We start from the raw sequence: 27,344 nt of genomic DNA, 5'->3' as shown, positions 1-27,344 counted from the left end.
GGCCCTGGGTATCCTGGAGTTGATATGTTGCCCACTGGTGGGCAAGGCCTGGGCCCAGGGAGTCCTTGGGTAAGTGTCTGCCCACCAGTAGTTGGGGCCAGGCCCTGGGGCCTCTGGCTCCAGGGCCCTGGAGGTTCCAAGGCTACTGCCAGTGCACTGGTGTATGGGGCTGGGTCCTGGGCCCTCTGGTGGACAGGGCAGGTCCTGGGGAGGCTGTGGGCTCAGGGGTTCTTAAGATGACCAGTCTGCTGGTGTGTGGGACAGTATCTCTCCCAGCTAGCTGCTTGGCCTCAGGAATCCCAGTACCATTGGTGATAGGCTGGTGGGAGGGGCTCCCAGCATTAATAAGCCAGATAGAGGAGCCCATAATGTCACTTCTCAGCACCAGTGTCCTCATGGTAGTACAGGCTCCCCAAAATGGCTGTCACCAGTGTGTATGTCCCCAGGGTGAGCTCCAGTTGCCTCCTGCCTCTCTGTCATGATCAGCAAGTAGATCTGGCCCAGGCTCCTTTCAAATTACTGCTTCTGCCTTGGGTCTCAGAGACTGTGAGGTTTTGACTGAGTCCTTTAAGAACAGAGTCTTGATTTCCTACAGCCTTCTGGCTCCCCTGAAAGTAAACCCTGCTGGCCTTCAAAGCCAAATCATACCCTGGGGTATGAGTCTTGACTATAACACGTCTCTGCCTCTCCTATCCATCTCATTGTTGTTAATTCTTTGTATTTCTGGTTGTTGAAGATCTTGTCTGTTAGTCTGCCGGTCTGTAATGAATAGTTGCTCTGTAAATAGTTGTAATTTTGGCTGTGGGAGGAGATGAGCTCAGAGTCTACCTACGCCACCCAGATGCATCTCCTGTGCATTGTTGAATTCGATTTAGTAATACTTAGTTAAGGATTTTTGCAGCTGTGTTCCTGAGAGATACCGATCACTAGTTTTCTTTTCTCATAATTTGGTTTTGATATTAAGGTAATACCAACCTCATAAAATGAGTTTGGAAATATTCCCTCTTCTTCTGTCTTCTGGAAGAGATTGTAGAGAATGGATATAATTTCTTTCATAAATCTATGGTAGAATTTAGTGAAGCCTTCTGGGCCTGATGTTTTGTGTTTTGGAAGGTCATTAATTATTGATTCAATTTTTAAAATCGATACGGCCCTATTTAGATTGTCTGTTTCTTGTGTGAGTTTTGGTAGACTGTCTTTCAAAGATTTGAAAGGATTTTTCATTTAATCTAGGTTATCACAACTTTGTGAGGATAGAATTGTTCATGTTTCTTTATTGTTCTTTTAATGTCTGTGGGATCTATGCTTTCATTTCTGATATTCGTTATTTGTGTCTTCTCTCTTTTTTCTTAATAGCCTGGCTAGAGGCGTATAGATATTATCAGTCTTTTCAAAGAAGCAGCTTTTGGTTTCATTGATTTTCTCTACTGATTTTTTTTTTCTTTCTGCCCTAATTTTTATTATTTCTTTTTTTTTTTTTTCTTACTTTAGATTTAATTTGCTCTTCTTTTTCTGGTGTCCTAAGTGGAAGCTTATATTATTGATTTAGATCTTTTCTCTTCTAATATATGCATTCAGTGCTATAAATTCCCCTGTAGGCATACTTTTGTTGCATTCCACAAATTTTGATGTTACATTTTTATTTTTGTTTAATTCAAAATACTTTAAAATTTCTCTTGAGATTTCTTCTTTGATTCCTTTCTTATTTACTTATTTTAGAGGTATGTTGTTTAATCTCCAAGTATTTTGAGATTTTGGGGCTATCTTCTGATTTCCAGTTCAACTTCACTGTAGTAAGATCAAATGTTATATAATTTCTATCCTTTTAAATTTGTTAAGGGCTATTTTATGGCCCAGAATGTGGTCCATTTTGGTGAATATTCTGTACGTACCTGAGAAGAATATGTAATCTGCTGGTGTCGGGTAAAGTAGCCTGTGGCTGTCTATTACATCCCGTTAATTGATGGTGCTGTTGAGTGCAGCTATGTCTTTACTGATTTTTTGCCTGCTGAACCTGTCCATTTTTTGATGCAAGGGTGTTAATTAGGCCTCTAATTATAAGAGTGGTTTCATCTGTTTCTTCTTGAAGTTTGCCTTATATATTTTGATGCTCCCTGGATAGCTTTTTATGGTGATAAATACAGGTCACAATATGTATCATCATAATATGTATGTAACATAGTTTAGTCATCAGCAGATATTTGTGCCTATTAACACACCGATGTGCTAGTTGTGAGGATATAGTGGTGAGCAAGACACATTCTCTGCCTTCAAGGAGTTTATTGTTTGAGAAATAATTATGTAAAATGCTTGTTACCTCAAGCTTTCCAATTTCATCTATTGCACAGATGAAAAAATATTAAATTCCTTTAATGTGCATTACTTTGATCCAGTAAGTTTGAAAATATTTTCATGTTTATTGACCCTCTTCTTTTAGAATACCTGTCTGTCTGTTTTTCCCATTTTTTCTTCTTATTGATTTGTAAGAGCTCTTTGTATATTAGGAACACTAATCCTTTGTCTATATAATATATGTTGGGTTTTTTTTGATTAATTAGTCATCCTGTTAATGCTCTTTTTCTTCTTCCTCTATAGAAGTTTTCATTTTTATGTAATTTTACTTTCCTTTATGATTTCTAGTTTTGCATACCATGCTTAGAAAGGCCTTTTCTACAAGATTGTTAAAAACATTTAAATCAGTACTTCTTTGTAGTATGTGACATGTCTTTGCATTTGCATTTAATTCCTTGATTGGTCTAGAATTCATAATGTGTGAGGTAGCTTTATTTTTTAAACTGGCTAGCTTTTTATTCTAGCACTATTTACTAAATTAGCCATCTTTTCTCACTGATGTGAAGTATCTCCTGTATCAGTCACTAAATTCTCAGATATGCTTGGATTTATTTCCATACTCCCTATTATGTTTTATTCAGTGTCATTCTTTGCTAGTAAGAATTATAAATTTAAATATTACTAAACTTTAATTACTGTAGTTTTATAATGTGTTTTAATATGCAGTAAGGCAAATCCTTTCCTCATTAGGAATTTTTGGTTATTCCTTTTTTAAAATGTTTCAGTTTATAATACTTTCTAATGTGGTTCAAGGGATCACTTCAAATTCATTGCTGTTCTAATGTTAGGATTTAAAAAAACGGCCATTTGAATGTTTGTTATAGATATAAAGTGGGTTTCTGTCTTTGTAGAAGATTAGAATTCAATTTTAGTTATATGAAAAGTAATTATGCTGAATTATTAAACTAGTAGCAGCTTAACTAATTTGACCATATGATAATAATTTTATTGTTCTCATCTACTCTATATAACAATGACAATAAATGTATTCTTATAAAAGATTTAAGGATATGTTCCAAAAACATTTAAAATGTTTCAAATTTCAGGCTAAAGTTACTCTGAATAAATAGTCTATAAGTAACAGGGGGTTGGAGTAAAAATAACAGTAAAAGAACAATTTAACAATTTATTGCACTCTAAGTTCCTTGAGGTTAGAATATTTGATTTTTTAGTTTCTGTATCTGTCACAATATCTTACTTCGGTTAATTATTTATTTAGGAGTCATTATCTAAGATACAGGCTTTCCCCATCCAAAATGTCTCATTTTGTCTTCATTGCTTCCCCTATTTTAAAGGCATCTTGACTTTCACATTCTTGCTAGGGACAGTGCAGAGTGTTCCTGGTAGCTGGTGTTGGGAACTGTTTGAGCCAAAGTCTTCCCTGTGGCCTACCTTCTTTCAGACTTAGAAAGAAAGTACATATATGTACATTTTCTTATTTTAAACATTTTGGATTTAAAAGATTCATGGCTGGTGGTTTCTTAAAAATAAGCTTTTTAAATTCTAAAAATTACATATCATATTTTCTTTGTATGAAATTTGGAAAAGAGGGAAAATAGTGATATAAAAATAACCACACACAATTTGACGTACAGGGAAACTACTTTTAACATTTTGGTTCAGTTTTTTGAGTTCTTCACCTCCTCCGTAGCCCCCAGCCAATATCATATGATACAGAAAGTTTTAGATTCTGAATAGTATTTTCTCATTTTCACAAACTCTTTGGAGATATTTTTAATGGATATATAACCCATCATGTGGATGCACTATATATAATTCACACATTTTATAAACATTTCTCCTTCTTGCTTTTCCACATTTTGTTAAATAATGCACTTTTGGGAGGAATTTTTTTTTCTTTATTCTAGTTGTCAGTTGAAAATACTCTAATTAGAGCAGGTGTAAGTACTACTACATTTCATTGATTTATCAGTTCGCTGATTTATTTGATAATCATTTTGAGTGTGTCAGGCAAAATTTAAGGACACTTTAAAAATTTACCATCTAGTGTGAGAAACAGGTAAGAAACAATTAATTACAATACAGTGTGATGAGAGCTGTGATAGAGGAAGACATGGGATCCTAAGAGAGCTAAGAAGAGGGACTTCTGTGTTAGTGTGAAATTGAGAGGAGGGTAGAAATTTTACTAACCTTACCAGAGGAGGAGAAATTTAAGCTGGGTCTTAGGGACTTGTGATAGTAAGGCAGTCAAAAAGTGAAGGTGAGCAGGAAGGCATTCTAGGTGGAGGGAACAGCAAATGCAAAGTCATGGAGGTGTCAGATAGCATATCAAGTTTAGGAAGCTTTAATATTAATATTAAAAATGGCTTTAGTATATCATGCATGTGAGAGAGTGGCAAGAGAGAAAGCTGAGTAAGTGAGCAGACGTAATTTCACAAAGGGCCTTGAATATCATCCTCAAGGCTGGAGGTGTACACGTGGATCAGGCAGAATCCTTGAGAAACGTGTTCATAGCTCTAACTCTTCATTTGTACATCAGCAGTTCTCAAATTAATAGCTCTGGCCCAAACTTCACCCTTGAGCTCCAGATCTATATATCCAACTGCCTTGTTGGCTTCTCTAGAATATATCTAGAATGTAAGCTCCGTGAGAGCAAGTATTTTACTGTTTCTGTCCTAAGCTATTATCTGCATGACCTAGAACAATGCCAGGCAATAGCCTATCGAATGATTAAGTAACAATGAATGATTCTCTACTGTATCTCAGAGGCGTCTCAGACTTCACATAAATCTAATTTGTGATCTTCTCCCTCTAACCTGCCCCTCTCCTAATGTTCCCTATTTCAGTGATTGGCACAATCTCTTTTATTTCACAAGCCAGGAACCTGGGTGTATCTTTGACATACTCCTCTTTCTCACCTTCCACATCCATTTTTATCACTTCATGTCTTACTGAATTTTTGACATGTTTCTTCACATGTCCATTTCTCTCTCCACTGCTCCAGTCCAAGCTACCATCCTCTCCTCATCCTATAACATAGTAGTAAGCTCTCATCTTCTACTCTTGTCCCTTTTCAATCTGTTCTCTGTGCTGGAGTCAGAAAACTCCAAACAAACCCACAGAATCTGATTCTGGTATTCCTGTTTGGAACCAGTTGCTCTTAGGATAAAGAATATAAAATTCTTAACATGGTCCTTAAAGCCCTGTATGCTCTGGCCCCTGTCTAACCCTATAGCCACATCTCATGCCACTTTTTTGGACTCTTTTCTTAGTTGCATTGGCTTTTTTGTGTATATATATAAATTTTTTGTGTGTATTTTTTTTAAATTGAAGTATAGTCAGTTTACAATGTTGTGTCAATTTCTGGTATACAGCAGAATGTTTCAGCCATACATAGGCATACATATATTCCTTTTCATATTCTTTTTCATTGTAGGTTACTGCAAGATGTCGAACATAGTTCCCTGTGCTATACAGTATAAACTTGTTTATTTTATAGATGGTAGTTAGTATCTGCAAATCTTGAACTCCTAATTTATCCCTTCCCACCCCCTTCTCCCCTGATAACCATGAGTTTATTTTTAGTTGCATTGGCTTTTATATATAGATAAATTTTTTTTTGTAATTTTTGGGGTAATTTTTTAAATTGAAGTATAGTCAGTTTATAATGTGTCAATTTCTGCTGTATAGCATAATGTTTCAGTGATGCATATACATGCATATATTCCTTTTCATATTCTTTGTCATTGTAAGTTACTATAAGATATCGAATATAGTTTCCTGTGCTATACAGTATAAACTTGTTGTTTAGCTACTTTATATATGGTAGGTAGTATCTGCAAATCTCAAACTCTCAAATTATCCCTTCCTGCATTGGCTTTTTAAATTCTTCCAGTGGACATGCTTTCTTCTGCCTCAATTATAATGAATAATTAGCTTTTAATACATATTATAAAATGGAATGTCTGTTGTTAGAGAAATGAATGTATCAAGACTTCTGAGTTGAAATTTGTAACCCTGAAAGTCTAGTGTTCTGTGTGGCATTCTTTTCTTGAAAAGCAAACTGTCTGAATTATTGCCAATAAGCTCAAGCATTTTCAGTTATAATTTGTTTTTCATTCAGATTAAATCATACATCTCAATTTTCCCTTAAGTAACTTAAAAAGCAAATAGTTATGAACTATATTTATCCTTATTTTAAAGTAAGAAAACATTTTCTATTGTAAATTTAAGCCATTCTATTTTTCAAAAAATGCTACAGTAGGAAGGATATTATAGGAAATGCCTTAATTAAAAAAAATGGTCTGGCTTTATATGAAAGTAGTGACGTAATCAATGTAAATGGAAGCCTCCATGATGAAAATAGTCATCATTTCTTACAGCATTTCAAATCACCTTCTCTGATTACAAATAGATCTTGAATAGTCTCACAAACACCAAAGCTCACCTGTGTTACTAAGTTACTGTTCTTAATTGTGAGTACTTGGGAGAGGTTATTGTTTGGTTTGTGTGATAATTTTTATTGTTGCGTATTTAGTATTCCATGTATTTTGTAATTAAATTATTTATAGAATATGTGTATTCTATTCTGTAAAATGAAAAATTGGTTTGCTCATTTCCCGTTCAAATTGTATTTAATCACTTAAGTAACTTTAGCAGATGTTGTACCATAAAATATATACTGATTACTTGGAATTTTTTTTCTTTATGTCAGAACAGAAGACTAAACTGTATAGAAGAATGCAATCGAGTGATGGCTTTTTCTTTAGAATCTGAATATGGAGGCCACAGGAACAGATGAAGTTGACAAGCTAAAAACTAAATTTGTATCTGCTTGGAACAACATGAAATACAGTAAGTATCATGATTCGAAAATTGTATAAATCCAAAGAAATATTTGAAGACATGTGTTGTCTCCCTTATTAAGTCACTGACAATTGCTGAGGTTCTCTTTGAATGAAATATTTCTGTAAGGAGTATAGATATGAATACATTGAAGAAAGAGCCAAATATCATCATAAACATCGTTTGGAAACTCAGGCATAGCATGTCGTCCTTTAAAAAAGAAAATTTCAAAGCAGGTAGAATTTATTCAGGTGATGATGATACCTCAATTTTTTTATACCCAATTTCAGGCAACCTCATGTATGAACAAGAAGCAAGCAAAATAGACCTCTGAACACACAAGGCAGACAGTATAAAGTTCACATGCCAAAACCTGTGACCTTCTCCTATAAGTACCCTCAGACCCTTATTTTTAACTTAGTTACTCTTGGTAAGAATCCTTCAAAGATGGAGGAATACTCAGCAGAACCAGTTTCAATAGGAGGAAGTTCATAACCATAAAATAGGAATGATGAAATTTAGTAAAACCCCTTGACAATGCAAATTCAGGTAAAACCCAATTGATATTTGGCTCCTGATTCACTGGAAGTCATGGCCAGGTAGCTATTTGGACAGTTATAACTTGATAATAACTTGACATTGCATTTTGAAAATGATGAACATTAATTTTTTGAAAAATTGAGGTACAAATCATATACTAATAAAATTCACCTTTCTAAAGTATATAATTCAGTGGTTTTTAGTATATTCACAACGATGCGCAACCATCATCATTGTCTAATTCCAGAACATTTTCATCACCCCACAAAGCAACCCTGTACTCTACAGCAACTACTTTGTATTCCTCCCAACCCACCTCCAGTCTCTGGCAACCACCAGTCTACTTTCTGTCTCTGAATTTGCCTATTCTGGACATTTCATAAAAACAGTATTATACAACGTATGGGCTTTTCTTTCTGACTCCTTTCACTTAGCATAATGTTTTCAAAGTTCTCCAGTGTTGTAGCATGTATATATCAGTAGTTTATTCCCTTATATGGCTGAGTAATAGTTCCTTCTATGATTGTACCACATTTTCTTTACCCATTCATCAGTTGATGGATATTTGGGTTGTTTCCACTTTTTGGCTATATGAATAGTGCTGCTCTGAATATTGTGTACAAGTTTTTGTGTAAACATATGTTTTCAGTTCTTTTGGGTATACACTTGGGAGTAGAGTTGCTGGATCTTATGTTAACTTTAACTTTTTGAGGAATTGACAGACTGTTTTCCAGAGTGCTTGCGCTGCTCTGCATTCCCACCAGCAATATTTGAGGGTTTGAATTTCTCACCAATGCTTGTTAATGTCCATCTTTTTAATTAGACTCATTCTAGTGGGTGTGAAGTATCTCAGTTAGAGTTTGATATGCATTTCCCTGATGAATAAATGAAGTTAAGTATCTTTTCCTGTATGTATTGGTCTGTTGTATATATTCTTTGGAGAAATATCCATTAAAATGTTTTGCACATTTTAAAACTGGGTTGTCTTTATTATTGAGTTGTAAGAGTTCTTATATATTCTAGATAAAAATCCCTCAACAAGTGTATGTTTTTCATACATTTTCTCGCATTCATGGATTGTCTTTTCACGTTCTTGATAGTGTCCACTGAAGGATAAAACTTTTAAAATTTGATGAGGTCCAATTTACCTATTTTTTGGTTGCTTGTGCTTTTGATGTTGTGCTTAAGAAACTGTTGCTTAAATCAAGATCTTGAAGATTTACACCTACATTTATTTTAAGAGTTTTATCATTTTACCTCTTATATTTAGGTCTTTGATCCATTTTGAGTTAAGTTTTGCATATGATGTGAGGTAGAGGTTTGGCTTCATTCTTTGTATGTGGCTATCTAATTGTCCCAGCACCATTTGTTTAAAAGGATATTCTTTCCCCATTGAATGGCCTTGCCACCCTTATCTAAAATCAGTTGACCACAGATGTAAGGGTTTATTTCTGGATTCTCAGTTCTATTCAGTTTATCTATATGTCTGCCCTTATGCCAGCACCACATTCTCTTCGTAGTTTAGCTTTTTGCGAAATTTGAAATTAGAAAGTATGTTTCCTCCAACTTTGTTTTTCTTTTCCCAGATTGTTTTGACTATTCTGAATCCCATGCATTTTTCCATATGAATTTTTGATCATTTTATCAATTTCTGCAGTCCCCAGCTGGGGTTTTGATAAAGATTTAATGAATCTGTAGATCAGTTTTCAGAGAAAGTATTGCCCTCTTAACAGTTTTCAGAGTATTGCTATCCTAACAGTATTGCCATATTAAGTCTTCCAATCCATGAACATGGGATATCTTTCTGTTTATTTAGGTCTTTAATTTCTTTCCATGATGTTTTGTAGTTTTCTGTGTACAAGTCTTGCACTTTTTTTGTTAAAGTTATTCCTAAGTATTCTTTTCAATGCTGTTTTAAAATGAATTGTTTTCTTAATTTCCTTTTAGATTCTTCATTGTTAGTATATAGAAATACAATTGATTTTTGGGATTTGATCTTGTATCTTGTAAATGTAATGATCTCCTTGATTAGTTCTAATAATTTTTTGTGGATTCTATAGGACTTTTCTGTATATAAAATCATGTCAGCTGCAAACAGAGGTTTATGTTCTTTTTCAGCCATTTAATCTGATGGATAGGTTATGTGATAAAGATTTCATTATGAGGTCTGAATATTGTCATACAGGTACTCAACACATTTCAGTAGTATCTTAGGAATTGTTATTTCACCTGTTATTTATATATGTGTAGCTTTCCATATCTAGATATTTAAGTGAGCATAGTAAGATTATGGTAATCTCTAATCTCTGAAGAACAGATTGTTCAGGGTAACTACATGTTCTAGATAGTTATAAGTTATGGAGTAGTATTTTAGTTTGACTTTTATTGGTGAAAATTATTCTAAAATATTTAATGTAATTTCCTTGCTTTGAGTTTATATAGTATGGGTGGTTTAAGGACTAACATTGAGCACTCACTGCATATTGTAGATAGTTTATGTACTGTCACATTTAAATCTCATATCTTTCTGAAATAGGTAGCTTTCTGAGATTTAAATCTCATCTTTTCCTAAGATATTCTTTTTTTGTAAATTAGAAAACTGAGACTAAGTGACATATTCAAGGTTATATATCTACGTAAGTCTTGAAACTTATTCAAACCCAACCTCCCTTGCTCCCCAGTCACCATTCTATGAATACAATGAACATAATTTAGGATTATTTTTATAAATGTCAACATTATGACATGAACTTGAAGATGGAACTAAAAATGGTGTACTACTTGCAATTTAAAAGACACTGGATCTTATTTTCTTAAATGTTTCACTTTTGCTTTCTTTTTTCCCATTTATTTACATGACTTTATGAGGTATAAACATTTGATTTCCTTTTAAAAATATTAAGAAGTAAATCATCTTTCTTCTGGGTGTTTCTGATCCTCCAAAAAATCATTATCATCTCTATTATTTTTATGTTCTTTGGCTTGTTTGCATTGTTTAAAGCCTGATTTGTGATTTTCATATTGCTGACTTAATGAACTGTAGGTTTTTTGGTAACATTTTGTTTATGGTAGTTAGTCTCCAAAGACAATCCTCAGTAATCATATTTTGTGTTGTCTCTTTTCTCATTGAATCTAGGCTGGCCTATGCCTCGTATCGACCAATAGAATGAGATAGAAATGAGGCTGTCCCCCCAGTAACCAACCAAAAGAAATCTTCTCGAAGACACATTATAATAAAACTTTCAAAAATCAAAGACAAAAAGACAAAGCTCCTTGACATTGGTCTTGGAAACAATTTTTTGAATGTGACACCAAAAGCACAAGCAACTAAATCAAAAGTAAATAAGTGGGACTACATCAAACAAAAAACTTCTGCACAGCAGAATATCAACAAAATAAATATACATCCTCCAGAATTAAACTACTTTAAACCATATATCTAATAAGCAGTTGATATCCAAATATATAAAGAACTCATACAACTCAAGAGCAAAATAATAAATTAATTTTTTCTTGATCTCATCGATTATTATACAAATAAAACCTTGTTTCTAGTTTAATAAAAAAATAAAAAAAAGAAATGAGGCTATGTCAATTCCAGGCCTAGCCATTAAGAGACAACTTTTACTTGCTTTGTGCATATAAATCATTGCTCATGTGAAATGTGGACCCTTGCAGAGCCTCAGGCTCTGGCCAGTCAGATTTACAACTTTTCTTGAGGAAGGACTGGTGACTGGTAAGAGAGGGTAGGAAGAGGATAAAGCATAGGGGAAAAGAGAGAGGATCCTTCTTAAAAGAATTTTGTTGTTTGTTTTTTGAGGTTTTTATGAAGTTCTTAGAATTTGCTTTGGAAATTCTGCCTTTTAGAGGGAGGGGATTGTTACTGTCTTAGGGATTAGAATCATTCTAGTATAGTACTAATAATATTCCTAAGAAACAATGTCTATAAAGCATCTAGCTTATTTCCTAGTATATAATATGTGGTCAGTAAATACTAATTTCCAGTTGGAGTTCAGAGAAGAGAATCAGAGTTAAGTGGGAAGAGTCAAAAATTGCTTACAAGTGCATGTTGGAGCCAGAAGAAGAAGAGGCCAAATTTAGATGGGCTGGTATTGGGGATGATATTGTCATGGAATAGGATGAGCCAAAAAGTAAAGCCCACTTTGAGTATAAGTGGAAAGTAGTGGAAAAGATGACTATGAAGGTAATTTGTATCATATTGTTGGAAGTCCTTAGTGTCACTGAGACGTTCATTATAAATCTGTTAAATAATGTCATTGAGGATGGTTTTTGAGCAGACAAGTTACCTAATCAGAGCTGAGCCACAGGGAGATTAATTTGGCAGGGGTATGTGGCATATGCTGAAGTGGAGAAAGACTGATGACTTAGAAGCTGTTTTGGAGAGATTCGCAGTAATCCAAGTGAAGCTTAATGAAAGCCCAATTAGCATATTTAACTTCCCTTCTTTCTTTTTTACCACTAAACTCAGATACTTGCATCATCTTTATTATAGTTTCATGTTTTAATTTACTTGTTCTTTATATTTATTTATATTATAGTACTTTAGGGAGCACTTTCCTAAAAATCACTCATTGTAAATTTTGTAACAGGTCTCTGTTAAATGTAACAGGTCAGTCTGGTAAGACTAGACCTAAGTCTCTTGACTCCCACTTTCAGATTCTTTCTATTTATAGGTTCTTGCATTTCAGGAGCAGCTTTTAAGCCTACCATTAGCACACAGGAATTTCATATACTTGGGAATATTCAGGACTGTAATGGGCAAGTGCTTTTGGTAGGAAATTGAGAACTACTAATGGCATCATAAAAAAACCAAAAGAATAATGCCTTTAGGTATAGACAGTTTAGTAGGAAGAAAATTGGAAGAATTAGAGTTTGCAACTAAAAGGTGAGGATTGAAGGTTGGGAGGTGGAAAATTGAGAGGAAGATGTCTGAAAGCTTTATGCATCACTTTCAGAAATACTCATTTGGCTGAAACCAGGGGGTTAAAACAAATTTCCCTAGGAAACTTCAGGCATCCACTTTTATCATAAGCACTAGCGTGCTGTGTCATCTTGCCCCTAAATTACTGGAATATTCAAATACTTTAAACTTTTTGATTATCTAAGATAGAAGGAAATACAAGAAATTGGTAACATTTGTTGCCTTTGGGAAAAGAGGTTGATGTCAGGGAAACGGAGTAGAATTTGTATCTTTTAATTTTTATACCATAAGAATGCTGTGACCCCTGTTTGAAAATAAATTAGAACTGAAATTTTTCCTCTGTCTTGTTCTTTAAGTGGGTAGATTGTCGTTAAAGTGCTCTATTTGAAAGTACCATCAGTGGCCTGTATTTTCAGTTCATTATCAAAATATTTTTGCTACTCTTGTAAAAAATGCACATCTGTAATTAGGAATTGGTGATTTGAAATGAAAGACTTTTAGTCTGCAGTTCTTTAATTGCAAAACTCTTTTATCTCTTTTTCTTATTTAGGTTGGGTATTAAAAACAAAGACGTATTTTAGTAGAAATTCCCCTGTATTATTGCTTGGAAAATGTTATCATTTTAAATATGAAGGTAAGTGCTAAGTTTGTAATCCATTTGAAAATCTTTGTAGAAATTCACTGTGTAATTGTTTTCAGTATTTTATTTCCAGGTTAACCTACTTTTGGCACATTTCTTTTTATTTCTTATTTCCAGTTATTTTTATTGTAGTAAAATACACGTAACAAAAAATTTACCATCTTAATCATTTTTTTAAGTGTACAGTTCAGTGGTTTTAAATGCATTCATAATGTTGTGCTACCATCAACACCACTCATTTCCAGAACTCTTCGTCTGGTAAAGCTGAAATTCTGTACCTATTAAATAATAACTCCTCATTCCTCCCTTCCTTCCCGTGCCATTCTACTTTTTATGCCTGTGTTTTGGCATATTTCTTTTAAGAACCTGTATTTTATGTAACACATAAAATAACTGCCATATGGTTTGAGTTTCTTGTGAACTCCTTGAGAATAAAGATCATACCATCATACACCATTTGTTATATCCCTCATAATTTTGGACTTACAGTATGAGTGCTAAGTAAATATTATTTGAATTGATCTCTTAATATTCTTTATCAAGTTCTCTAATGATACTTTTAAAGGTTATGATAATAATTGTCACCCTAGTTAACTATAAATGGTAAATTTTCCAAATCTTAAGGATGCTACAAGTTTCTAAAGTTATTTACTGTAGTTGATGTTTCTGAATTTTCACGTATACTTATGCTTTCAATAATTATCATATATTTTAATAATGTATGCCACTTATTGAGTGCCTACTGTGTGTCAAGTATCGTGCTAAAGTCTTTGGGAAATGTCTTTAATTCTCACAACAAACCTACAAGGTAAATTTAAGTATCCTTATCTTATACATTTGAAAGCAAGAGTTTGGAGAAGTTAAATAATTTGTCCAAAATCACACAGGTATTAAATGACAGAGCTGAAATTTTAAACCAAAACCATGTTTCATTTTAATACTGGCATTCTTTATACTGTATGTCTTTGCTTGCTTTTGTATGTATGAGTGTGTGTGTTTTGTGTGTGTGTGTGTGTGTGTGTGTGTGTGTGAAAGAGAGAGAGAGGGAGAGGAGAGAGAGAGAGAGAGGAGTGGGAGAGGGAGAGAATGTATGTGACAGTATGTGCTTATCAAGGCTTTTATTCATTTTCAGTTGATCTTTTTTTGGTATGTCACTTGTCAGCAATCCCAATTGTCTAAAACCTAAATGGTTTGTAATAATAATAGCTAAAATTTATTGGGTATTTATAATGTGCCAGGCAGTATTTTAAGTAATTTACATGTATTAACTCATTGAGTCCTCACAGCATTCTTGGAAGATGAGTAGGAAGTTGATGGATAAAAAAGGGATGCATCTTAGGTAAACAGAATGGCATGATGAAAGCAATGACACTGAGATATTAGAGAGTGTATTTATGAAACAGAGATGTCCAGTGTAACTATGGTAAGAGAGAATTATGAAAAGGATCAAATTATGAAGGAGCATCTTGGTTGCTGTACTAAAGAGTTAGTTAGGTCCTTTGTTTACTGGCAAACGAAATTATGGGCTTTGGGGTCATACATGTGTGGGTTTGAATTTTGGCTCCTTTTGCTTATTGGTTGTTATTTTAGGCAAATTATTTAGTATCCCTAAGTATTAATGATACCCATTTCATAGGCATTTAGTGATGTGCCTAGTACATGTAAGCATTCTGAATGATACTATTATTCATGATAAAAGGAGTGTGAGAAAAAATTGTTAGAATTCCTTTTAAGGATAGTTTTTTTTTTTTTTTTGGAAGAAATACTTTGAGCAGGTCCTTGTAATGGACTTTTGGGGGTCCTCAATTCAAGAGATGAAAAGTAAACGATATGGGAGATATGAATGAGACAAATAGAAGACTATTTGGTTTTGGACTAGGAGTGGGGATATAGGAAAGGAGAAGGGGGTAGACAGGAGAGAGAGCCAGAAAGGAGGTGGGATTATGCATATTAATTGAGAAGTTTCCTTGTTTACATGCCTTGATCTTCAGTAAAGTCAAGTGAGCTCATGAAATGCTTGATGTAAAATAAGAGAAGTTCTTTTGGAAAGTGGATGGATCTGCTATCAAGAATGAAAAGGCACCTTATATCACTGCAGGAGCTAGAAGCAGGGTCAGGAGACCAAGAGAGTTTAAGCTATATAGAGTTAACAGAAATCTTGGGGGCTACCTTTGGAATTCTATGTGTGTCACACAATTTTTGGTTCAAGCAAGTTTTCTCAGTTTTCAGAGATAGGTGGTGGGGTACCCAGCTTCTTAACTACAGTGATTATTATCTTAGATTTTTAAGCAACGAAATGCCAGATTTCATTTGATTATATTCAGTGATCATGTATTGAGAACTTGCTGGCTAGGACACTGATCTTGCCCAGAAGGAGCACATGATAATCATAACTAAATATATGCTTTTGAAAAATAACTATTAGCAGTGTAGAAGAATGATTGGAAGTCAGTTGTCAGGCAAGATACCAGGACTCTGATATAGGGCAGTGGAAATGGAAAGGAGAGGATAGATTTGAGATATTATTTTAAGGTAGACTCAGTAACATCTGACAAATGATTGGATTTGGGGTCTTGAGAGACAGAGGAGATAAAGAAGACTTAAAGGCTACTATCTTAGATGATAGGTGATGTTAGTAACCAAATGTGGTATACTAGAGGAAGCATGGATTTTGTGGGGACGTGGTATTTGAAGTAGGCTGTTCAGAAATAATCTGATGAAGTAGGAGGTTTGGCATTGATTTGTTACTTTCAAAGATGTAGCATTTGAGACTAATGGATAAGGTCACGTTGATGGAAAGTATAGGTAGAGAATATTCATCTTTAAGGATATACTCATGAAGAAGAATCAGTGGATGGAACTGAGAAGGAGTAGGCAGTACACAGGACAAAGCCCACAATAGTATATTATCATAGAGACTGAGAAAAGAGATTTTCAGAAAGAAAGTTTTGGACAAAGTGCTTAATGCTCAAAAGAGGTTAAACAGGAAATAACCTGAGTAGAGGCTGTAGGGTTGTCAATGAGAAATTGCTGGTGACTTTTGAGAGAGCAGTTTCTCTGAGGTGGTAAGGATAGAAGAGTAGAAGTAGTAAAATTAACAGCAACTAACTACATTTACAGAATGTGGCCCTTTGTTTTGCATCAAAGCCACATTGTATTGTTTTAAAGATTTAGTGGTTACAGTATTGAAAACTTACGGTGTAAAACATAAACCCCCCCCTATACAGGAAAAACATTGATGAATTTGACCAAATAAAATGAAAATATCTGTATCACAAAACACATTATGAACAATTATAAACATTATAAACAATTTAAAAGCAAGCTAGAGAGAGAAGATAATTGCACACACTCTCTATCAATCTTTTTCTCTCTGTATAGGTATATATGTGTTTGTGTGTGTCTGTGTGTGTATATGTCAAAGGTCTATCTATCCATCATCTCTCCATCTATATCTTAGACAAAGGATTAGTCACCAAAATTAAAATTTTTATAAATTAATATTAAAAACATGCACAACCCAAGAAAAAATGAGCCAAGAAAATGAACAGGTGCTTTTTAAGTAGAAACTTGAATGGTCAGTCAGACATAAGAAAATGTTCACCCTAGTTACAGAGAGAGTGCAGATTAAAATGAGGTAATATTTCTTAGTCATCAGATTTGCAAAAATTTAAAGGTTTCGTGATATCAAATGTTAGAAAGGGTGTGAAGTAGGAGGAGCTCAGACACTGCTCATGGGAGGTAAATTGTTACAACCTCTTCATGAAGTTTGAGAGTACTTAGAAAAATTGAAAATACACACAAGTTAGGACCCAGGAATTCTACTTTTAAGTATTTACCTTAGGGACATTCTCTGTATGTGTGGAGAACACTTGTACAAGGATGTTTATTGTAGCTTTGTTGAAATAACAAAAAAATTAGTAACGATTTAGGTATTTGTTAGTACTGGATTAGATGAATAAGGGTATTCATTCATTCTAAAAACATTTACTGAGAACCTATTATGTACCAGGTAGTGGGGTCACTGCTCAAAGAATGGCAGACACAGTACTTACACTTAAGGAGCTTACAGTCCAGTACATGAGAGACATTAAGTAATTATAAAAATTATTATCCCATTATGATATTTGTGATGAAACAGAAGTATAGGCTATTATGCACAGAGACAAATTAGAAAGGATGCTATTGGATGCAAATAAGCAGGAAGTCCACTTTAAATAGCTGAAAACACAATAGAGGGGCTTATCATTCACAAGCAGAAAGCCTGACCTAGAGATGGCTCATGGTTGATTGATCAGGGCCTCTGTGGCATCATCAAGGACTCGTGTTCTGTTCATCTCCTCACTCTGCTAACCGCAGCTTATTGGCCTTATCTTCACCTACCTCTCCTCGTAGTAGCAAGTGTCTATCTCAGAACCAGGATAAGAGGTATGAAGGTTATGACAGAATCCACTGGAAGCAGGACTTTTTCTTCTTTGTTTTATTTCTTTATTATAAATATTAAATTTATTTAATAGAAATATTACTTTATTTTGATACTTTTATTTTCTCATATATTTACAATTTTGAAATTATGAATTATTCATACATAGAGAAGACAAAAACTTTGTTTACCTTGTTTATATACTTTCAAGAATAGTAATGAAACTGTATTAGGCAAGAGAAATACAAAATTATGAATAATTTTTAATCTCTATATGCTTCTATATTGCAGCCCTTCTCATGCCAAAACACCCCACTATCCTGGAGTGGTAGGATTTAATGTTTCCTGATTTTGTCTTTTTTGAAAATGGAGTCGAACTATGTTTCCATGACTTGCTTATGGCTTTCAAAGTTGTATTTTTAAGATTTGTCCATGTTGTTATGTATAGTTCTAGTTTTTTTTACTGCTGCATAATATTCCACTGTATGAGTTACCACAAATTATTCAGTCTGCTATTGTTAGACATTTGTTTTCCTTCATCTTTGCCATTATAAGCAGTATATAATAGTATATTCCTCTATTTTTATATGACTATAGTCTCAGAATTTTTTGAAATATGACATTTACTGTTCACTAAAAATATTTAAATGCAGGATGAGGGGAATTAGTCATTAGCCTGAAGAATATCACATTTCTGTTCTTATTCATTTTTTAGATTCTCTTTTCTAATGAGTTTAACCCCAAACTATCTTCTTACATCTTTCTAGAAATTGTTTTGGTATCCTCAGAGAGGGAGGCCCTTGTACTTAAAAGCACACAAATTTAAGTGAGTCAAGTAAAATTTTGAAAGCACGAAGAATAACAGTAAATAAGATCAAATATGCATTTGAAAATAGATTCAAATATGCGTTTTGAAGATAAGAGGAGTCACAATAAACAAAGTTAAAGTAAAAGAATTGGAGTATTTGTTCAAAAGAACAAAGGGGATTGTGACATGGAGGGAATAACATATTAAGGATTTTTTGTTGTTAATGAAGTTTTGTAAGTTTTGAAATACATGACATAAAGATCTGTTGATTATGGGGGCTAATTTCCTTCATTTTTTACCCCTTTTGTGGGTATACAAACCCATAATATGTAAAGATTTCTATTTTTTAAAACATGTGTATACTTATTTTATCCCATGTCTGATAAGTACAGTAGCTGTACTCTTTCAGGGTTTGTTTTGCAATTTGTTTTACTTCTGATTATTTCTCACATTAGCTTGTTTAATTGTGATTTTTGATAGAGATAATCAGCCTTGACTGAACCCTCAGTATTACACAGTTCTCTTCTATTTCTTTTATCAGCCTTCTTTCTCATTGTTTGTAATGGTTCTTTCAGGCATTCCCATTCTTCATAAACGTCTGATCAGAAGTCTCTCCCAGCATAGAAAACAAAATCAAAGCAAAACAAAATTTAAAAACCCATTCTCCTTTGGTTCCATATATCTTACATTCACCCTGACAAATCTGTGTTAGGCCCTGAAGATTCAGAGGTGCAGAAGAGAAACATATTTCTTCTACTCTAGTGTACTTCAAGTCTGGAGGGGAGGCAGATGTAAGTTAAAAAAAAAATCATTCTAGATAAAATTAATGAAGATCATGGAAAGGAATGTCAGTCAAAGAGTGGATTAGCAGGGGCAGTGTTATAGTGGAAAGTCAACAGGACAACAAAGTTCATTTCTTACTAGCAGTTTTCCATAAAATTTAGAGTAAATATTAAGAGGAGACTAGATGTTAAGAGGATAAGGAATTAATCACTTTGTCAAGGTAGATTAGAAAACAGTGTGTGTGGCAAGCCGCAGGATGAGGTGTGAGAGTTATGCACTATTATATCAAATTTCAAATTTAAACATCTGTAAAGTGGAAATTTTGGACCTATTTGTAGTCCATACTCAATTTCCATTCATTTTTATTTGTAATTGAATTCAAAGTCTACTACTGAGAGAAATTCATTGATAACAGGGGGCTTGACTTCATTTTTAAAATTATCATTGAAACTATATACTACAACTTAGCTCCATTAAGATGAATATTATGAATTTTGGGTGATTGTAATTTTTTCAGAATGAGCTTGGAAAGGGATAGGTGCAGGAAGGATGAAGAATAAAGGCATGATAAAACTGCTCTAACATCCTGCAGAAGGGCATTAGAAATTGAACTCCTTGGAATTGAGAGTTACAGGGAGATTTATCTTCCTACCCATTCACCCACTCAAACCAGCCATCATTTATTAGGATCTGTTTGTGCTAGGCACTGTGCTGCACGCTGAGGTTGGAAAAATGACTAAGACTTTCTCTCTGGAAGTGATCAAGAAATGTTCGTTTATTTTGAGCACAGTGTTTTGTAAAGTATTGGGCAGATAGTGACCATTGTTTTCACATAGAAATTGTATTAAAGATAATTTGGAAAAGCACTTAAAAATGATATATGTGGGTGGCAACAATTTAAAAAATATGTATTTCAACATAAAAGAATAACAATATATTTAAGAATTTCATATTCTTACTCTAGCTTGTTAGTTTGATTTTATAATTTGAGTATAAATATTCGTGACAGTAAATACAATGTGCACATTTCATTTGATTTTAAGAACTAGTTTATGTGTTACATTTTTACGTATTGACAAATTATGATATTTTATTTGCAAATCTCATTTTAAAGAGTACCAATATCTGTATCTTGAGTGAAATGAGGCAAAAAAATTTTTATATTATCCCCTCATAAAAGAGTTGATTATATTTGGAATAAAGGATATTATCATTAACAGTGTTATTGGTAATACCTTATATTAGTGCTAGAGTGTACAAAACATTCAGCATTCATTCTCATTTGATTTTCAGAACAATCTGAATAGGCAGAATTAAAGATTTATCTTCATTTAAATAAAAAAAAGGTTAAACAGACTTGCAGACATAGAGAACAAACTTGTGGTTACTAGGGGGGAAAGGGGGACGTGGAGGGATAAATTGGGAGTTGGGGATTTGCAGATACTAACTACTATATGTAAAATAGATAAACAGCACAGGAAACTATATTCAATACCTTGTGTTTATAGCCTATAATGAAAAAAGAATATGAAAAGGAGATATGTATAACTGAATCACTATGCTGTACACCAGAAATTAACACAACATTGTAAACTGACTGTATTTCAACAACAAAAAAAGGGTTGGAAATACTGTGACATACTCCATGTGAACAGCAATGGGAATATAATACCATTATTGACATTTCTTTGCATATATTTAGACTAGTTTATATTTTTATTTTGTAGATGAAAATAAACTGTTACCTGCAAGATCAGGATGTACTATAGAAGATCATGTAATTGCGGGAAATGTAGAAGAATTTCGTAAAGATTTCATTTCAAGAATATGGCTTACCTACAGGGAAGAATTTCCTCAAATAGAAGGCTCAGCTTTGACAACAGACTGTGGTTGGGGCTGTACTTTAAGAACTGGCCAGATGTTATTGGCTCAAGGACTCATACTACACTTTCTTGGGAGAGGTAAATCAAATATCTGTTGTGGGGGGGGGCTATTGTTTTTTACATTTGAACTCCAGCTTGCAAACTGAATAAAATTCTCTGAGGTTAATTTCTTGATCCTCTGATATCTTCTAAAGAACTAATCTAGCATATAACATCTTTATTAAACTGGGACAGTATGACTTAAACTTTCATGATTCACCCTTCAAAAATACAGGTTAAACATACCTATTATTCTTGGCTACCACTATGAATTAATTGAGTTCAGTTTTTAGTAGTCTTTGAGTTTTGTTGTTGTTATTATTTGATTCTTTTCGATTGAACTCACTGGATTATTTCCAGTTCAGTAAATTCTGGGCAGGTCAAAAGCAGTGACTTTGAGCAGATAATTATTGAGCAGCTAATATTTTTACGTTATTTAAATCTTCAGAAATTTTACAATGGCTTCTTTATGTTTCTCTCTACATATCAGTAATGATGTAAAATTATTTTTTTCTTCATAAATATGATTATAATCAGTTAAATTGATTAGGCATTTTCTTGATAAGATCTTCATGCTTTTTAGACTCAAAAATGTCTTTGATACCTAAGTTATAAATATCTATTTTTTTAACGTGTCACCTTTTTCATCATTTCTATTAGTTCATTCTTATATAATGTGTCAATTTATAGGAGGATTTTAGTTTACCATTTTAGACCATCATATCTGGTTATTACTAAATATCTTTTTATTTTTTTGAGTATTAGACAATTTCCCTGTGATGCATGGCAGATATTTAGTAACCTTTCTGTAGGGATTATTGATGAGATCATTTAGAGAGAATACGTATTCAAGAGTGGTGTGGATAATGCAAGGAAAAAGAATTTTTAAACTTTTCCTAGGATGATTTATTTGTAGTTTCATGCAATCATAGGCAAGAATTGGAATATTTTTCACAGTCCTAACTAGAGATCTGAATCTATGACTCATTTTGTTAACTTAAAATTGCATGTGTTTGGGCACTGTCTTGTTATTGAAAACAGTGAGGTAGTGGATATAGTTGATTTTTTTTTGGATCTTTGATCTCTGATAACTTATTTATCAATTTTTTGTTTACTAGAGAATTGGTCTTGCTCTCTATACAATGATTAAGTTATTTTGAAAGGATTATATGAGAAAAATTTGAAAAGAGATATAAAATTTCCATGGTCAAACTTCTATTTTAACATATAACCAAAACAGAACCCACTTTCTGAAAGTATTCTCTTATGAATACTATGCATGTTAGTGGATATGTTTATTGTGCCTTTGGGTGGTCAGGACTGGACGTCTGGTGAGCAGTGCTGGTAATGGAATGCAACTCAACACTGTCAAAGAAAAGAAAACCGCATTCCAGAATTGTACACTTATTTGTACTTGAGTTTACTGTTTTTTCTCTTTTTTTCTTTCATTTTGGTAGTTTTTTCCTGATTATATGTAATATATTCCCATTAAAACATTTTTAGAAACTACAGGAAAGTCCAGAGAATAGCATTACTACTCAGAAGTAAACATCACTCGAGATACTGGCATGTTTTCTCTGCTCGTACCTTTGTTTTATTAAAGCAGCTTTACTGAGATATAATCTACGTTCCATAAATTCACTCATTAAAAGTGAACAACAATTCAGCAGTTTTAGTATATTTACAGAGTTCTGCAACTATCACCATAATCTAATTTTAGGACATCTTCATCATCCCCCAAAGAAACCTCACCCCAGCAGTAGTCACTCCCAATACCCTGCCTTCTCCATATGCAATCATTAGTCTACTTTCTATCTTTATAAAGTTGCCTATTTCTAACTTTGCTATTTTAGTTTAGTAACTCATATGACTTTAAATGCTACATACTTATTTTAGTAGAATTGTTAAAGTCTAAATGTTTAAAAGATCTGAACACCTTGCTTTGGAACTACTATAGCTTGGACCTGGCCTGATGCTTTGAACATTGAAAATTCAGACTCTGAATCATGGACTTCCAACACTGTTAAAAAATTTACTGCATCATTTGAAGCATCGCTTTCAGGGGAAAGAGAACTCAAAACCCCAACAATGTGTCTGAAGGAAACAATCGGGAGATATTCCGATGATCGTGAAATGAAAAATGAAATTTACCACAGGAAAATCATCTCTTGGTTTGGTGATTCCCCCTTGGCTCTCTTTGGTTTACATCAACTAATAGAATATGGAAAGAAGTCTGGGAAAAAAGCTGGAGATTGGTATGGACCAGCTGTGGTTGCTCACATTTTAAGGTAAAATTGCTTTAAAATCTTTCATTTTATGACAGAGGCCCTCAGGCTCAGAGATACTGGTTTTTGCAGTGCATATATATTATTGGAATTTTTAAAGTCTACCTGTATGAGAATGTTCATAAAGGAGATTTCATTTGCTATTAGGGGAAAAACAAGACATAGTAAGACTGTAGTTACATTCCTTTAATTTATCTACTGACAAATTTTTCTTCTTTTCTCATAGGTATAGATATCCAAGGTCTCTTTCTAACCAGGTTTTCATAAGACTACCTTAATGAAATATTCTGAAAACTAACAACTCTCTCCACCTTGGAACATGCATAACATTATATATATATACACACACACACACATATATATATTTTTTTTTTTGTAGTGTAACCTGGGGGCTGTAATGTACTGAATAATGTAATGAAATGTCAAGAGCCAAAATTGATGTTTTCAGCATTTCTTTGCACACATCAAATTCTTGTGAATTGTAAATGTATGGCACTATTAATATAATTATATCACAGTAAAAGTAAAGGGTCTGTGATATTCAGAGTAGTTGGAAAAAGTCAAAAGTCAGATGTCATTATACCTCAGCTTTTTATGTACAATTTTTTTGGATACTATTTTTTTAATTATCCTTTTTGTGTGTCTCATTATTATAAACTGAATCGTTAATATGCCATCCAAGTATAGCATGTTATAGTAAATTTAGTCCACTTAGAATCATATATAAAATTGAAATTATTACAGTTTTTTTTTTGCATATTAACAGGCTTTTATATTTTATAGGCCAGATGCTTACAATTGAAAAGGTATTTCCCTAATATTATTAAATGGATTGTTAATAATATCAATTCCAGCTTGGTAGGACATTTGTAAGAATATAATCATAAAAGCATAGTTTTAGTCTTCAAGATATTATGTTCTGTACCCCAGGGGTCGGAACACTTTTTCTGTAAAAGACCTGATGGTAAATAGTTTAGGTTTTGCAGACTATATAAGGGCTCTACCGCTCATTTTTCTTTTCTTTTTTTGTTTTATAATACTTGAAAACTGTAAAAACCATTCTTAGCTTGCAGGCTGTATAAAAACAGGCCACAGGTCATATTTGGCCTATGGGCCATAGTTTGCCCATCCCTCTTCTACTAACACATACAAACATGCATGAAAGGCATTTTAAGTTAAAAAATTATAAAGATACAGTTAAATAAAAGTATTTTTCTACAATTTGTATAATTTCTTTTTACAGATATTGTTGTGATTTTTTTTTTTCACATCATGTGAACCATTGGGAACATTATACTCACTTGGAAATGTTTTTCAATTTGCAGTTTTCTTATGGAATTCTAAGACTTGAAAGTAGGAAATTTATTTGTTCAGGTAGTATAGGTTTTTGAATGAAGGGGAAAAAAATCATGCTATTGTTTAAAGAAAAGAAAAAAATTCTCCCGAGTGTGACCAGAGGATAGTCATACTTTGCTAGTCAGTGATGTAAGTTAATGTGAAGCAAACCTTGAAACATATTGTAAAACCACTGGTTAGAAAACGTTTAATATAGCCAAGTGAGTTTGAGACAAATTCCTTTTTGAGGGGGTCGAGGCAGGGTTCACACATTTATTCCCAAGAATTTTTTTATGTTTTCTGTAACTTATGTTTTAATGTTCTTTGAGTAATTTAGTGTAATATCCTACTTTGAAAAACGTGACCTGATTTTTGATACCATTCAGATGATAGTTTTGAGAGCAGACACTGTAGGTTAAATAGGAAAGTCAAGAAAATGATGGCTTTCTTTTCCCTTAAATTTAATCTTTAATTAACTGGAAATATTAGTTAGGATTTTAAAGGATGATGCTTGTTATTTTCTTAGAAAAGCAGTTGAAGAAGCAAGACACCCTGATTTACAAGGAATAACTATTTATGTTGCGCAGGATTGTACAGGTGAGGAATGTGTTATATAATTCTGCTTTTTATCTGTTTATTTGGTCAGACCTTTTTTAAAATTTAGATATGATTGATATATAACATACTAGTTTCAGATGTACAACATAGTGCTTCAATTCTGTATTATTGCAAAATGATCACCACGATGTCTACTTAGCATACATCACCATACATAAGTACAAGAATTTTTTTCTTGTGATGATAACTTTCACATAGACAATACAATAGTATCATCTATAGTCCCTATCCCCATTCTGTACCTTACATCCTCATGACATTTATTTTATAGCTAGGAATTGTACCATTTAACCCCCTTCACCCATTTAATTCCCCCACCCAACTTCTGCCAACCATCAATCTGTTCTCTGTATCTATGAGCTTGGTGTTTTGTTTATTCATTTTGTTTTGCTTTTTAGATTCCACGTATAGGTGACATCATATGGTATTTGTCTTTCTCTGTCTGACTTATTTCACATGGCATAAATCTCTTAAGGACCATCCATATTATCACAAATGGCAAGATTTCATTCTCTTTTATGACTAAATAATACTCCACTGTATATGTATATATGTACCACATTTTCTCTATTGATGATCCATCGATAGACATTTAGATTGTTTCCGTATCTTGGCTATTGTAAGTAATGCTTCAGTGAACATGGCAGTGCATCTGTCTTTTTGGAGATAGAATTTTTGTTTCCTTCAGATAAATACCTAGAAGTAGAATTGCTAGATCATATGGTAGTTATATTTTTAACTTTTTGAGGAACCTCTGTACTGTTTTCCATAGTAGCTGCACCAATTTACGTTCCCACCAACAGTGCATATGGGTTTCCTTTGTTCCACATCTGCATCAATATTTGTTGTTTCTTGTCTTTCTGATAATAACCATTCTAACAGACATGAGATGGTATAGCTCACTGTAGTTTTGATTTGCATTTCTTTGATGATTAGAGATGTTGAGCACCTTTTCATGTACCTGTTGGCAGTCTGTGTAATTTTTGGAAAATGTCTCTTCAAATCTTCTGCCCATTTTTAATTGGAGTATTTGTTTTTTTATGTTGAGTTGTATGAGTCCTTTATATATTTTGATTATTAACCCCTTATCAGATAAATGTTTGCAAATATTTTCTTTTATTTGGTAGGTTACCTTTTTTTGTTGATGGTTTCCTTTGCTGTACAGAAACTTTTTAATTTGTTGTAGTCCCATTTATTTATTTTTGCTTTTGTTGCTTTGTGGTGTCAAATTTAAAAAATCATCACCAAGAGCAATGTCAAGGAGCTTTCTACCTGTTGTCTTCTAGCAGTTTATGGTTTCAGTTCTTTCATTCAAATCTTTGATCCATTTTGAGTTAATTTTTGTATATGGCATAAGATAGGGGTCCAGTTTTATTTTTTATTTGTAGCTGTCCAGTTTTCCCAGCACCATTCATTTATAGTTAGACTTTTGATATGTATTTAGCTTATCCCAGTTATACTGTAAATTTTTATGAAGGTAGGAACCATGTTTTACACATTTTTCTTCCTATATGGCACCCTATGTAGGCACTTATTAAATATTTCTTGGTTGAATATATACTATGAATTATTAGTTGCAATATTAAGTTTGTAAAGAAAATTTCAGTATTTAAAATGACTACTTAAAAAAATGATAGATGGGTAAATTTAACGTAGGTATATGCTTGGGCTGCACGTCTGCCAAGTACCATCTCATTGGTGGGTGTGTTTCAAGGCAGGAGAATTCTGTTTGATGTGATTCTCACCAGTACTTAAGTAAATCATCTGATAATGATGTAGCTATTGTCCAGAATTTTGCTTTATTTTATTGTTTTAGGTGTTGCATTTAATGATCAGTATCTATAGTAATTTTGAAACTCTGCTGGGGATAGAGACCTTAATTTCCTGATA

General features: G+C 33.2%; 1 protein-coding gene across 4 annotated transcripts in view; it reads left to right on the top strand.

Annotated features, from left to right (window-relative positions):
• ATG4C (autophagy related 4C cysteine peptidase) overlaps positions 1-27,344 on the top strand; it is a 70,438-nt gene that overhangs the window by 15,289 nt on the left and 27,805 nt on the right. For 2 of the 4 annotated variants that reach the window (XM_010988581.3, XM_031465280.2), the window contains exons 2-6: positions 7,028-7,167; positions 13,191-13,274; positions 21,022-21,255; positions 23,174-23,504; positions 25,363-25,433. In XM_010988581.3, the coding sequence (XP_010986883.1) occupies positions 7,092-7,167; positions 13,191-13,274; positions 21,022-21,255; positions 23,174-23,504; positions 25,363-25,433 (796 nt within the window). In that variant the 5' untranslated portion in view covers positions 7,028-7,091. The remainder of the gene's footprint in view (positions 1-7,027; positions 7,168-13,190; positions 13,275-21,021; positions 21,256-23,173; positions 23,505-25,362; positions 25,434-27,344) is intronic. The other 2 variants (XM_031465279.2, XM_031465281.2) reach the window with 2 other exon arrangements.

Source organism: Camelus dromedarius, chromosome 14 (genome assembly GCF_036321535.1).
Source record: "Camelus dromedarius isolate mCamDro1 chromosome 14, mCamDro1.pat, whole genome shotgun sequence".
Taxonomy (NCBI): domain Eukaryota; kingdom Metazoa; phylum Chordata; class Mammalia; order Artiodactyla; family Camelidae; genus Camelus; species Camelus dromedarius.
Note: the sequence above shows the minus strand (reverse complement) of the source record. Positions and strands in the feature narration are given on the sequence as shown.